The 15,163-nt window shown below is 43.7% G+C and overlaps 1 protein-coding gene across 1 annotated transcript; it reads left to right on the forward strand.

Annotated features, from left to right (window-relative positions):
- The first annotated feature begins 2,924 nt into the window (after positions 1–2,924).
- Positions 2,925–5,385, forward strand: LOC101757300. Its single transcript, XM_004985988.3, has 4 exons — positions 2,925–3,378; positions 3,629–3,999; positions 4,170–4,457; positions 4,873–5,385. Exons 1-4 carry the CDS (start codon positions 3,124–3,126, stop codon positions 5,132–5,134), a joined length of 1,176 nt encoding a protein of 391 aa, XP_004986045.1. The 5' UTR covers positions 2,925–3,123; the 3' UTR covers positions 5,135–5,385.
- Positions 5,386–15,163: the final 9,778 nt, after the last annotated feature.

Below are 15,163 nucleotides of genomic sequence, written 5' to 3' on the forward strand. Positions count from 1 at the left end.
GTAGTAATGAAAAGTTTCATCTACCTTATCATGGACCCAGTGCCACCACCAGCAGAATCTAGAGCATTACCTTGACAAAGAAAGCATATGGTTTAGATCATTATGACAATAACTCAACCAATTTGACAAAGCTAAAATTACAAGGAGAATAATTTACTTACTATTTAACAACATTAATACTTACTAATAAATTTATAAGTTGTGCCAGGTAGCAAGAAGTCACAAGTATCTAAAATCGAAACTTTTATTTTCCCAGCAGACCTGTCACAAGAATGAAATAACATATTAGGAGGCACGTATTACTATCAGGTTTACTAAATAATGTTTCATTATGTGTTTGAACAAAGAGGAAGTGATGGAGGTAGGGAAGCTTCTCCAATGATTTCTAGCTAAGTCTATGAGAGCACACCTGAACTAAACTAAAGATAGGGCACCAAATAAAAGCGCTACTTTAGTAAAAAGTAAGGGCAGTCAAGAGCCAATTGTGCTCTACACAAAAGCAATTAACTGGAAATTCAATATTTGTGCTCCATGCCATACCTTCCAATCATGTTATTGATAAAAGAATTGCTACTGCCATCGAAAAATCACGGATAATTTTTTTTCCTTTCTAAATATAGCACTTGGCCAAGTCTGTACTCTCTACTACCAATATCTAGCTGATTGGAAAATCAAACCTAAACTTTTTAGCACAGACTAACTTTATATGCAAGTAAAGTAGTTGAGTATTATGAATTCTGACCTTCTCATCTGCCATCATCCAACTGTTACTTTGGCAAGTTTCATAGAAGGAAAATAGATCTCCCCAAAACATTGTCAAGTTAAAAAAAATGACAAACATGTGCAGATAAGAAGATAGCAAAGAGGGATCAAGTACACCTTAGGCAGACAAGGATCGATTGGCATGCTACAACCAAAGTAAAGATCGTCATTTTGAGTATTCAGTATCATAGCCACTGGGATATCCACTTCGACTCTTCCAAAAGCTTGACAGACTGGTACCTCCATTTGCCAAAATAGCGGCACGTACAGTCTACATAGTGCCATAGCTCCGTACATTGAATGCATATTGCATAACTAATCAAGATCTAAGAATTAGGAGTAAATGATCTCAGGTCGACTTACAAAGTTCCGCACAGCGGAGAATCAATTTACCGCGGGACGACGAGGGAGGCAGAGGAAAAGACGTATGAAAAAAGTCTTACTTTTGTTTTTTTAGAGTAGAGATTTTATGTCCAAGGAGTTGAGGCGATTCTGATTTAGCAATTTGTTTATGTTGAAAAGGTGAATAGATGTGGTTTGTTCTTGTAAAATCTGAAATTATGATAATGGATGAAACATACTCACGGTTAAATTATATTTATATTTTAGGGACTGTTTGGCAAAGCTCCACGCAGCTCCATATTCAAAAAAAAACAGCAGCTCCACTACAGAGCAGCTCCAGCGTGGATCTATGTTCTCACCGTGGAGACAACAGCTCCAAATCCAGAAATAGAATTTTTGGTTGGATTGTCCACTAATGCTCTTGGTGTTTTTCCATTTTTTTTCTCATTTTTCCTAATTACAGGGGAGGTATGCAACAGCGATCATCCTGCTGTCATATCTGGCCGTTGAATCCATAGACCCATAAAGACCGGACAAAAGCCCAGTCATTTTTCCGAGCAGTTGATTAATTGTTCATACACAAATTAATTGTCCATACATAGAAAATAAATTTAATAATTCACTACTTCATTACATTCTACCCTCCAAGCAAGAGCAAGATTGGTGGCCAGCTCATCGTGAAAAATATCCATTGTAGTGACACTGCCTTCTGAAGTAGATCCATCCGATGGAACCACAAATCGATTGTACCGTTGCGGTATTGTAGGGACAAAATTAGGATCACGATCAAACCGAGTAAAGTCTGAATCCTCACTATTATGCTCACGAATGAAATTGTGAAGGACCATACAAGCAATAACTACCATTTTTTGCTTCCACATTGGATAGTTCGGCATTTTGTATAAAATTTGTCACTTCAATGTGAATCTGAGAAAGTATGTAGCGTAGATAGATCAACGTGGCACTGGATTGCCAATTCTAATGTACCAGAATAACTAAGGTACTGATGCTCTCTTAACGTTCATTGGTAAAAGATATGTAACATATTTATGATGAATCTGCATTAGCCAAAACGCGCATTGCGCCTGCACCTTTACTGGTTACTAGTGTAATAAAAGAAAGCATCTAGTCTTTTTTTGCATTTTCCAAAAAAGACGATGAACCCCTCTCTCATAGCTCACCAAAACAGACCTCTTGGGAAGCGGAGCGGCGATAGATGAATTCGGGCATGTTTGGCAACAAGGTGTTAAAGTTTAACACCCGTCACATCGGATGTTTGGATGCTAATTAGGAGTATTAAACATAGGCTAATTACAAAACTAATTGCACAGATGGAGTGTAATTCACGAGACGAATCTATTAAACCTAATTAGTCCATGATTTCACAATGTGGTGCTACAGTAACCATTTGCCAATGATGGATTAATTAGGCTTAATAGATTCGTCTCGCGAATTAGCATAGGGTTCTGCAATTGGTTTTATAATTAGCTCATGTTTAGTTCTTCTAATTAGCATCCGAACATCCGACGTGACACTGTTAAAGTTTAACACCTCGTATCCAAACAACCCCGAAGGCGGCGCAGTCGCGAGAGTGCTCGCTCACTCGATCAAGCAGAGGCGGTGATGTGCGGGATCGGGACCCATGCCATGCTAGGGTTAGAAGGAGTTGGCTAGGTGGGCTGGGGTTTGGGATGCCGGCCGGGCCTTTTAGGCCCATTGGAGTTTTTTTTCTTTATTTTTATTTTACAAAACTGTTTTCTTTTTATTTTCGACCGCCGCCTCCGACGGTTACAAATACGGGAAGGTCACCCTTCCTAGGAAACCAGATCAAGGAGAAGAGAGATCCAATCCAGAAAACAACAGGTAATCCCACCTATCCTGTCCCTGCGCCTCCCCATATTGTCCCCGGCGGCGAGCCTCCCCGCCGCGGGGAGGCTCGCCGCCGTCGGCCTCTCCACCTTCTTCTCCGGCCGGGCCCTGCAGTTACTTTTCTTCGGGCGGGTCGGCGCTCGGTCGGCCATGCGCACCGGCGAGGCCCCGCGCCAGGCGCGCGGTGGATTCCTCGTCGGCCGCGTCGGAGATTGGATCCGCGCGCGCACGGCTTGCGCCCACTGCGCCGACTACCCTATTCGGATACACGTGCTCAGGCGATCTCCAGCAGGAGTCGTCAAGCGCGCAGGCCGCATCTGCGCGGGGTACCGGCTGTACCTTTCCCTACGGTCCGTCTACAGCTTCTTTCAAGAATCGATACTAACAGTCTTTGCTTATTTCCAGGTACGATACTCAAATCCCATCCCTTATTAGCCTGTTAAATTCTGCGTAGGCTTTAGACTTTAGGACGTGTTGATTGTATTCATTTTACCTCCTGTGTCATGGAAATTTTGATTTAGAATTTAGCACCTAATTCATGGCAATCTTGGTTGAGACTTAATGGCAATCTTAATTACAACAAATTCGTGGCAAATTCTGCCTATTCTTAGGTGCTGAATTTCTGCCTGTGTTTTTTTTTCTTCTCTTGATGAAGGGCATGGAACCTGCAAAATTGCGTGACTACATTCTCCACAGCGAACGCTGGGTTTATTTGGATGTGTACGTGGGTACTCTCGATGGTGGCCCCCTTCTTGGAAATGTTCCCAAAGGCCAGATGGTGGGGTATCTCCCAAGACACCTTCACCTTAATGCACAGAAGACAATGTATCTCAGCATTCAGTTGCTGCTGAAAGTCATAGGCATTGGCTGCTGTCCAAGAAACTTAATTGTCAAGAACATTGTTATAACAAGCCCTGATTGCCGTCCCAGATTCACTGCCAACGTAGACTTTGACCAGAACCCTGATAATCGGACTTGTGATGCAGCAATGTCTGCCTTGGCAGGAATCTTTGAGACCATCCTTTGGTACTGTTTCTTTTTTCGCCCTACTGCTGTTTCTATTTTACCATGCTGCTGTTTCTTTCTTGCCCTACTGCTGTTTTTGTATTTTAGTGCTGTTTATTATTTGCCTATTATGTTCAGTCAGTGTGCTGCTGTTTCTAATGTACTGCTATCTTTTTGGCCTATTTGATCAGTAAGCATCTGCCTGGCCATGAGTCTGTACCTGACGAAGTGCACAACTTGCTCTATCTTATGCGTCAGCCGGACTGCTTCAAGTTGACGGAGGCTATCCAATATCATCCATGCCTAGTGCCGCTGGAAAATAGAGGGCATCTCTTTCTGAAGGAATATCAATACACAGTTGATATCCTGAGGAAGATTGAACCTTTAAATTTCAGATACGTGATGACGCAGCTCGTGTACCCGAGACATTGGAAAATCATAGCAGAATCCAATCCATACGTCCAAGCTGTGATTGAGAGGTATGAATACACAGTATCTTGTTTTGTTTACTTTGGTACCAAGCTAACCTGGAGAACCCAGATATGTTTATTAAATTGCAATTCTGTTTTACTCCCCTATTTTCATCCTTTCAGTCATCCAGGAGATTGATTTATGTCTTTTCTGTTATTATCACTTGCCCAATTTTCTTTAGATGTTTTTTGTCACGGGCTCACTAGCAAAGTTCGAAATATCTGATACTATGTGAACATTCCCTTGTATAAGACCATTTAAAAGTTTGTTAACTGTTACTCTGCCCTTTATCGAGTTAACAATCTGAGTAATATCTATGCTCATATATCCTTTTTATTTTTATTGAAGTTTTCCTTATGCATAGAGGACCTGCTTCATTTAACCTATGATAATACGGCTCACTGGATTTCATTAACATTTCAGGGGTGACTATGACTCCGAAAGAAGCAAGGAGTCTACGTATACTCCACTTGAACCACTCAAGTTGCAAAGGCACGCTCCATGCCATTGCCTCCAGGATGCTGCCAACAAAATGATGCCACACGGCCTGGGCTTTGAGCCAGCCGATATGAACCACTCTCTATACATAATGTCCGAGCACTTACTGGCGTCTCTTCAGTTGGCTCTCCACCGTGTAGGCCACCTAGCTTGCCTCAAAACAAGTTTCCTCTTCCCCTGGAATTAAAATGTAATTGGAGAGCTTCCCGTGGAATTAAAATGTAATTGGAGAGCACTGGTGTAGTTAGTTATGTAGATACTACAGAATTTATACATTAGGTCTGTTATATAGTACTGTACATGGCTGAAAGCACGTTTTGTTTTGTAGTTATAGATACTACAGAATTTATACATTAGGTCTGTTATATAGTACTGTATATGACAATTTGATAGAGAGCATTAAAAATAGAGATTTACCTGCTTCATCAATTACTATTATCAACCTATGCTCATTGGGTGGATCACATTGACTACCTGGAATGCTATTTGTTTCAAAATCCAATATTAATGGCATGTAATGCTAAACTAAATACCACTTGCTTGTTGCAAATTCCAATGTAGAGACACTTACCTTTCTACTTGCTCTTCATTTGCATAATATTGTCTATCCTGACATTCAGAAAGTGGTGAAGAACTTTTCATTTCCTAGTTGCAAATTAAGAGAAGTAGCTAAGAACACCAAGACTGGTAACAAGAGATGCAGAAATGAGTAAATAACATTTGTGTCTTACCTCACGCCCAATGCTGCTAAATATGTCTTGAAATTTACCTAGAGCGATTACCATGTTGTGAAGCTCCTTAAGCATTGCCTGCATAAAGAACAGACCCAATAGATTTGAGTTTTCGCAGTTCCAGAGACAATTGGAAAGCTATGAACATCTTAACAGAACAACCTGCTTATCGGAAGCCAACCTCTCAATAATCTCATCAAATCTCAAGGTAACAACGTTAATGGAAAATAACAAACTTGATGGGATCAATAGAAAGTAAGAATGAATATACCCAATGATTTCATTCTAGTAAATGGATTTCTTCTAGTTGGGGATGAAATTTATTGTTAAGCTTCTCAGCATCAAGTTGTTCCTTCAATTTATATATGATCCTCGCCCTATTTCGTAGTTCAAGCAGGTAGCTAGTAATTTTATCTCCCAAGAAACTAAGTTTCTCTACATAATGAAATACCAGAATGAATACAGATTACGCAAAGATTCTCCATAAGCATGGTAAACATGTTCACTACAGGACCACAGTCTGAAATTGAAGCCATATACAAAAAGGCACCGTACCAACAAAATCTTTCTCGAGTAGAGAAATCCTCTGGACCTTAGCCCTTGTTTACTTCCCAACTTGGGAGGTGCTAAATTGGCATTTTGCCATAAATGCGACACTGTAGCGTTTCGTTTGTATTTGTGAATTATTATCCAAATATTAACTAATTAGGCTCAAAAGATTCGTCTCGCAAAGTACAACAAAACTGTGCAATTAGTTTTTGATTTCGTCTATATTTAGTACTCCATGCATGTACCGCAAGTTTGATATGATGGGGAATCTTCTTTTTGCATAGTGTCAAAGTTGGGAGTTTGAAGGGAAGTAAACAAGGACTTACCCTTCAATTCAGAGACTGGAATACTAACGTAAGGGACATTAATGCACAAGCACTGCACTTGATTGGTCAAACAATACTACTAATAATAAAGTTCCATTTGCGTTCATACCTACATTTTCCTTCTCACCAACTAGACATTCCACATCACCTAGTACTTGTGTTACGGAAGCAAACCTTTCCTGCTGAATTAAATAAAGCCAGATGCGAATTCAACTTCTCTGAAACCACAGCAATCTGCTTATCCTTCATCTGGATGGTCCATTGCAGAGAACATGCAGAGTACGTCCTGCCAATCAAACACGGTCGTGGGCCAAATGTCAGTTTGCCCTCATAAACAGTTTAGAACTCAAGCCTATACTCTTCGTACACACAAAATTAATGTACATATTACATCTGCAGAAGTCCATACACGGTACATAATGTACACAAGAGTAGATTGCAGCTGCTCACAAAAAGAAAGCACATGCGTCATACTGTTTCATGAATTCCTCCCTTGACTGAAGCAGCCTCTCCATGTTCTCTTTCAAATCCTTTTCGTTTCTCTCCAGCAGCTCATTGTCATTTTCAAGGGACTTGACCTGCACAGCAAAATACAACTGCAACGACTCACAGCCTGACAGACAGACAAACGCTAATCACAGTCAAGGGGAAGATTGGAGAACTCACATCATGGATTAAAAAAAACTATCAGGATGAACTATCATATGATTCCTTGAATATAAATTGTGAAACATCATGTATGGTTTATTAAGTGGCCGCAAAACAATAACAGCTACTACTGCCTAGGCCGCCAGAGTGGGAGAATGGGGCACGAACCCTAGACTCGAGCCTCTGCAGAGCGTCATCCCGCACCACCACCTCCGCCCGCAGCTCCCGCGCCTCCCGACGGCGCTCCTCCTCCGCCTCCTTCCACCGCTACTTCCACCTCTAGCCACAATAATTTCCTTTACTTATTTCATTTTAGAATCTCGATATCTATATTCGTTCTTGAACCATCTCCACCTCAAGTTCTCGGAGTACGAGAGAACAAGAGAAAGAGACTGCTGGAAGTACAAAAGAACAAGAGAAGCCTCAAATTATGGAGCAGAACATTTTGAGCATGTGTAAATGACAGTACATGCAGGAGTAATTGAACTGACAGTAGACATGTTAACTGCGCATAGCTTGCTTATAAATGTGAAATGCTGCTTTGCAGAGATCATTGAGCATCTAAAAAACCTACTACCAGTCTATTCATTTTGCAAGTAGACATGTTAACTGAACTGACAGTGCACAGGTTAGCTGAGTATAGGTACTTACCAGTATTAGAATAAGCAGTACTCCCAATACTACTCCATTAAGCATTTTCAGTTTGGCAGTAGATGAAAGCATTTTCAGGAGTATAAGAAATGAAAGCAATAGGATGTACTGAACCTGAACTTGGTGACAACAATAATAGGTTGTCACTCAAGAACATGTGCACTACTCCAGCTAGTTTAAGTAACAGCAATCATTTATAGGAACATGGAAAGAAATAAGAAAACTTAGAACTATAAATGTACTCCCAGTATGTACCAATGCAGGTGCCTGAATAGCATTTAGCAGTACAATTCCCAGTAATTATTCAAAATGACAATGTTACTGCAAAATACCCAAAAAAAAACACTAGCAGTGACACATCTACCACAGGTAAGTACCTATGTACACCATATTACTTGACCTTGGCACTCGAAACAGCCATGACCAGGGTGAGCAATACAGGGTGTTAAATTTACACAAGGTGGTGTGAAGTTTTTACCTAACAAAACCATTGTGCTAATGACCCAAAACTACCCTGTTTGCCAATATGGACAATACAAAATGATTCAAGCAACAAAATGATGACCTCCTCCTATCTACTGTTTGGTTGGAAACCGACCTCGATTTAATCCGCAACTCAATTGTGGCGAGCACGAGGAGGCAGCATAGCAAGACAACAACGGGTAGGCCTAAACTGAGGGGAACCACATGTCAGCTTAGAGCTCTTCTAAGATAGGTTCAATCATAGCACTAGCTAGCAGTCATATTACATTCTCTCAAGTTCTAAGCTTCATGTACATGCATTCATAATCGGTTATTAGATAGAGAAGAATGGAGGCACGTCCGAACATTTTATTTTCCAAGGAAACGCTAACTGCACATGATTTCGATAATAATAAATAATAATAATAATAATAAAAGGTACAATATCTTATATGTTATACATAGAGCAGAGCGTGGAGCCTAGTGGCATGGAGTACCATTCATCTTTGCGTATCAGCAACTGCAGTTCTGGGGTGACCTCGACGGCGCTGAAGGTGATAGCTTGGCGTGTTAGCCTGACCAAGTTGGTCATGTTGTTGGTCACGAAAGGTTTGTAATTATATATATATCCGGTATCGATGAGCATAGAAATGCAAAATCTGCCGCCTCCAAAGTAAGCAAGGCTGGCGGTTTCGAGGACTGGGCGATATCCGAGCCTGGAGAAACGGGCCTCCGGCCAGGACTTGATGATCGCCGGCGGCCTGGCCTCCATGTCAACGGCGCAGAAGTGGCCTCCTTCCTCTTTGGAGCAGAAGCCGAAGAGCAGCTGCCGGCTGTCGCCCAGAAAATCAGGGACCAAGATCGCCTGGCCCATCATGACAGGCAGCTCCCAGGTGCCTTCCTTGTGCCACCGGCGGCGCGCGGTGTCGAAGGTGAAGGTGCCTTCGCCGCAGATAGAGACCCATATGTGCGCGCCGGCGACGAAACATGCGGAGAAATACCATTCTGGACTGGAGAGGAGTGGTGGATCCGGGATGGGGAGCCAGGCCCAGCGCCGGCGGTTCTCCTCCTCCTCCTCCTCCGTGTCGTGGAGGCGGAGTAGAAGCTCGAAGTGGTGAGCACCTTCGGGATCACGGTGCGGAAGGCGGGACATGGCGAAGAACATACCTGCGACGGGAACAAGTACAATTTTGAAGAGAGGGGAGCTCGGATGGATCCGGCGGAGATGGAGCGCGAGCCGGTGTCGCAGAGCAAAGTCCGGGCGTCATCGGCAGCGACAGCGGCAACGAGGTTGCCGGAGACGGCGATGGTCAAGCAATCCCAGGCAACGCCGTGGTTGAACCGGGCGGCGGGTTCGGGGAGGCTGAGAATCGGTGGGAATTCTTCGGCGGGTCCGCCGGCGAAGAGATGGTTGAGGTTGTTGAACTCGAAGATCAAGTACCCCACCCGGACGTCGTTCACGAGCACCATGGCTCGACTTTGCGCGGCGGCCATCGATCGATTTCGTAGCCCTCAAAGGAAAGGGTTTGGAGGATGTTGATGTGGATCTGATCTGATATTTATAAAAGAGAGAACGGAGGGCAGCGGAGCGGAGTAGGACACGGTTTCCGGTTGTCGGTCGGTTATTATCGTGGAGTATGAATTCCCGTCGGACCAGCGAAAGGAAAGGGACGTAGGTGGAAGGTACAGTTTCAATCGATCTGGGTGTCCTATTTGCAATCTCAAGATCGGAACTCGTCTGCTCATGTCCGTTACACCGCCAACGAACAAACAGCATTCGCTAAAGCTGAAAAATTCAGTGCACCAGAGGCAGCATGGATGAAGAAAGAACTTAGGAGTTCATCAAGGGAGAAAAACATTTTGTTTACAATCTGCGATCTACATTGAACTAAAGAGGAGGCACCAAGCTTCAGGGATTGTTTTATCTTCGGCTCTAAATCTTCGGCTCCAGAGGCGAGCTTCAGGGATTGTTTTATCTTCGGCTCCAGAGGCGAGCTTCATCTCTGCATAGTTGCCAAAATCTAGAGTGTGACGGGGCGGAGCGTTGGAACACCAAGTCATTTCGCTGCTTCCAAAGCATCCAGCAGATTAGCAATATGAATCCTGAGAATTGACGGGCAGGCAGTGTTGTCGGACGGGTAATAGCCATCAGCTGGGTAACATTGGCGCCGTCTGTGTTGAATCCGAGTGCTTCCAAATTGGATATTTACCATTAGATAAATGTAATAATTGATCTGTGCAATGGCTGCAGGTTTGATATGATTCCACTAAATGTTACTCAAATAGCAGTACGCCGGCTGGGCATGTGGACTGGATAAACATTATGAGACGAAGGGACTAACATGAATAGATGCATATCAGTGACAATGTAGCACAACTAGTTTAACAAGGGAATGCAAAAAGATCTTCAACAACTTGGCAAGTTGGCATTAGTAGGTAAGTAATGCTCAAAATGCAATATAAACTTCTTTCCTCTTCTCAAGCTTAATGAAGGGCAATTCCATAAAGAGATGCTCAAAATGGCAAGTCATCACATACTCAAAAAACTTTATTTAGGAATACTGCATCTGGATTTATGATGAGTGCAAACATTGATACCTCGGACATGATACAACAACGAACATAAGCTAACAGGTCCCCATTTTTTAAAAAAAAAAACTCACTCTATAGTGTAAGGTGGAGGAGGTGGAGATACCTCCCTGTCCATGACTAAATAAGCTCACCGAGCTGCAACTGCACCATAGAAAGAAGAAACAAATGAATAACTAAGCAAATAAGCACAACAACACCTTCTTTTTGAAATAAAAGAGAGACCAATACATCATCCTTTTTTTTAAAAAAATTACCAGTTAGATATAAAATTTTGTAGTTGACAAATGTTTCATTTAAAATCGTTTAACTGCCCAAAACTTTGTTATAAGGTTATGAAAGAAATACGTTCCGCCACGTCAGTGAACCGTGTCTCCAGAATCGAGCTCTCCCATTGGCCCAAACCTCCTCTCCCTGAATCCCTCCCCTTCTATCACTTCCCTCTCCCTCAATATTTATCCATTCCTCTCACCATCTTCCAAGGGCCACTAGTAGCGACAGGACACAGCGGCAGGAGGGCGGTGGGCGGCGCGGCACAGCGTGGCACTCCGGCGGTCGGCTCCTCCTCCCTCTCCCCCGGCCGAGGTGGCTCTGGCATGGCTGGGCGCGCGGGGGCGGCGCGGGTGGCTGGGCGCGGGTGGCCAGGTGGCGGAGGGCGCAGGAGCGACGACGGGCGCGGGAGCGACGGGTGGCGGGGACGGGAGCGGCGGCCTACCGGCGTGGCAACAGCGGCCTACAGGCGACCGGGCGGGCGGCGACGGCTGGCTTTGCTTTTTTTGTATTATTCCAAAAATCACTGTATCGGCGGGCTACCTAACCACCCGCCAGCACAGAGCAGTCTATACTAGCGGGCGAGCACCCGCCAGCACAGAGAGCCATTGCTGGCGGGTGCTAGGCCTGCTAGCACAATGCCATTTGTCCCGCCAGGAAAAATGGATTATGGCGTAGTGTTTATTGAGGGATGTCTGAATGAAGTTCTTAATTATTTGCGATCTGATTATTAATTTCAGGGTTATAGATACCGTAAGGCGACCATATTGGCCAATGTAATTTGATTTGTCATCTTCTCTCTTCTTTGCATCTTATATAGAAGACTCATAGTCCAGAGCATGTGGAACCCTTTTGCATGCATGGACCCTAGCTTGAGGATGATGCATGGTCATTTGAGGGTACGGTCCCTTAGCTTCCATTTGACAGGGACAAGATCCCTGCTGTCATGTATGATCTCGCTCGTAGTGAACCATCAGTCAGTCCATCACCATGAATTGAAGCACTCTTTTGTGAATTGGGATGGTCTATATGAAGTGATATTGGACCACCGTACCCTAATACGATTTTGGACCGACCCAAGGCCCATACCACTGTTGCACGCTGATTATGCTGTATACATCGATTTTTTTCTACAAAAGTTCGATCACAAAGTTTTGATGCTCCAGGCAGCCACCCAGGCAATAGCATAAGATGCAGATGTCTGTTCTTGGCTCCCATATGATTGACATGCATGCTTGCCAGGAAGAAGAAACGTTAGTGCTGCAGATGACAAGGCTGTAAAGTCCAAACCAATAAGTTGGCCGGGTCTGATAATGCTCTGTTAAAAAGGATTGTTGAGATGTCACATACATAAAAGGTCGCTGAACTAAACAAGACAAGAATAGTAAGGAACAAGGCCCTGACACATCACTATCAGATTAAGGATAAGCACAGTTAATGATCTAAAACTACCATAGCACATTGCAAATACAAATACATCTCTCACAGATCACAGTCAGTCTACATGCAGTACCATTATCTATGTCTCTATGCTATAACAATAATGGACAGTGCGGAAGAGAGTTATAAGAGACCAGAGGGAAATCCTCCGAATGCAGGATCCTCGGATCGAGATGTTCATCTGGCAGCAAGGAAGGGAATGGATGCAATTTCATGAGCACGCTATGAAATGCAGGAGTGTCATAAGGACCATTAAGGCATCCATCAGGACCATTCTGACTCACAAGGAACCAATATGTCGGCTGGCCACAGCCACTGCTCTATTTGGCGGATCATCAAGCACTGTCATGGCCATGCAGCAGCAGCACCATGTGACAAGTTTTCAGACAACCGCTTTTTTGGCTATCAAGCAACAAATACAAGTCCCGTTTTCTGGTCACGCTTGCCATGCACATATACTATATTGTATTAATTAGCAGGCCAACTACTATTACTTTTGTTGGCAAGACCCATCGGCGCCAACGCTATCATCCACATGTGCACAGGCTATACATTGGCCATGGAGCAGTAGTAGAAGCAGAACAAGGAACGGAGAGGGAGATGTCGTTGTTAGCTTGCTTTAATTTTTAGCTAAGCCAAGTTCGTTAGCTGGATGAGATTTGTTACCTTTGGTTCTTGTTAATATTTGCCTTATTTGGTCCCTGCTGTTCTGCAACTGCAAAGGCAAAATCATTTGTTCTGCAACTGCAGCCTCTGCTATTAGGGATGCAACCTCTACTATTAGGGATGGTGATGTATTATAGCTCTCGTGCCTTTTTCACAATCCAACTCAACTCTATTTATTTTTAGTTTAAAATCATATAATTTTATAGCGCGGTCCTTATTGAGCCCGATCTTTAAATCTGTTAGGCTAAATTAGATGGCTCTTTTATCACCCTAGTTATAGCACTTCTCTACACAATGGTCAATGGTGTAAGTTCAAAGTGAGATGTTTATTAAGAGCTTCACATATGGAACAACGCTTAATAAGATTGCAAAAGCCCAAAGAAAGATGCATGTCAATTATATTATTTTACCTCTGCAGGTGCACAATGCGGCGAGGAAAACCATTTTCCCCATTGCGAGTTCCCCCAATGCCTGGAGTGTTATGAACCGTTGGATCGGCAGGCTGCGGTCACGATTCGATACGTCGAGGTTGATGCGGCAGCGTCGCCGCTGGGCCAAGCCCATCCGTCTTTATTTCCCTCTCGCTCGTCGCCGATTCCGGCCGCCACCAATCCATTCATGACCTGATTACTCGATCGCCGGAGAAGGAAACGGAGGAATCCGACATTTGGCCGGTGAAATCGATCTATGGTTGGGGAATTGCCCGCTCGCACACGACCGCTCCGATTCGAAATCGGACATTTGGGGGATCCGATCCGATGTCGTTGCGCTTGGCGGCCTTCTCCACCTTCTTCTCCTCCCTCCCTCCCTCTGCACATCTGCAGCAGCAGCAGCACATGGAGAGCGATCGACAGCCTCGCTGCGGTGCGGAGGCGGCTTCAGAAGGCTCTTCACTGCCTCCATCCATCTTCTCTACCCCGGCCGGCAGGCGGCAGCGGCAGTAGATGGGGTCGCTGCGATGTCGCTGGCAAGCCTGCAGCTGCACAGCACAGCTGGGCCCTTGTCTTGGGCTTTGCGACAATCTTACTTAGGCCTTGTAACGGCCCAGGAGACGAAGCCCACCCATGAAAATATATATGCTCTTACTCCCTTCCAAAAAAAAGAAAAGCTCTACTGTTTGCCCATTTATAATTGTTTTTGAGTTTAATGGTTGTGTTGTTTTTATCTTTGGCTGGTGAAGGAAGAGGCTAGGAGCTTTTTGATTCATCTATAGATAAAAATATATGCTCGTCAGGTCACATCAGATTTGGAAAAACGATGGGAAGAAAATAGCAAGGGAGAGCGAGAGGAAGAAGACAGGAGATGCACTGGTGCAATCAGGATGAGACACTGACGTGAGACCAAGCAGCTAGACGGACGGATCAGTGGAGAAAACGGAAATGGCCAACTGATTGACGACCCAACAGTGAAGAAGGAATGATTAATACTTCTTGAACCTTGACTGAGATTATTATTGGGAGATGCATGCGTGTCATCATGTACTCCGATCCAAGCATGCAATAACGTAAACATGCATGAACAATAATGCAATCAACTGAAAAACGGCCATTGAAGCCATCTAGACAAATGATTGATTATCTCTGCTTTTCAAAAACGTAAGTCGTTTTAATTTTGTACCAATTAAGGATATTTTTTAAAGGAGGCAGGAGCACTGCCGATTCATTTAAGGAGGTACAAGTTTGCGATTACAATATGACATAAATCAAATTTATCTTGCATCAATAATAAAGATAACATAGATAATTAACTAAAGACTACTCAAACCCACAGATGGGTTTCCGCACGCCTTACGGCAATAATTTTCAGCAACCATGCATGCATGCGGGCGGGCTAATTAATCTCTAGGCATCTAAGTACAGTTACCAGAGTAATTTAATTACTAAC

This window comes from Setaria italica, chromosome IX (assembly GCF_000263155.2).
Source record: "Setaria italica strain Yugu1 chromosome IX, Setaria_italica_v2.0, whole genome shotgun sequence".
NCBI lineage: Eukaryota > Viridiplantae > Streptophyta > Magnoliopsida > Poales > Poaceae > Setaria > Setaria italica.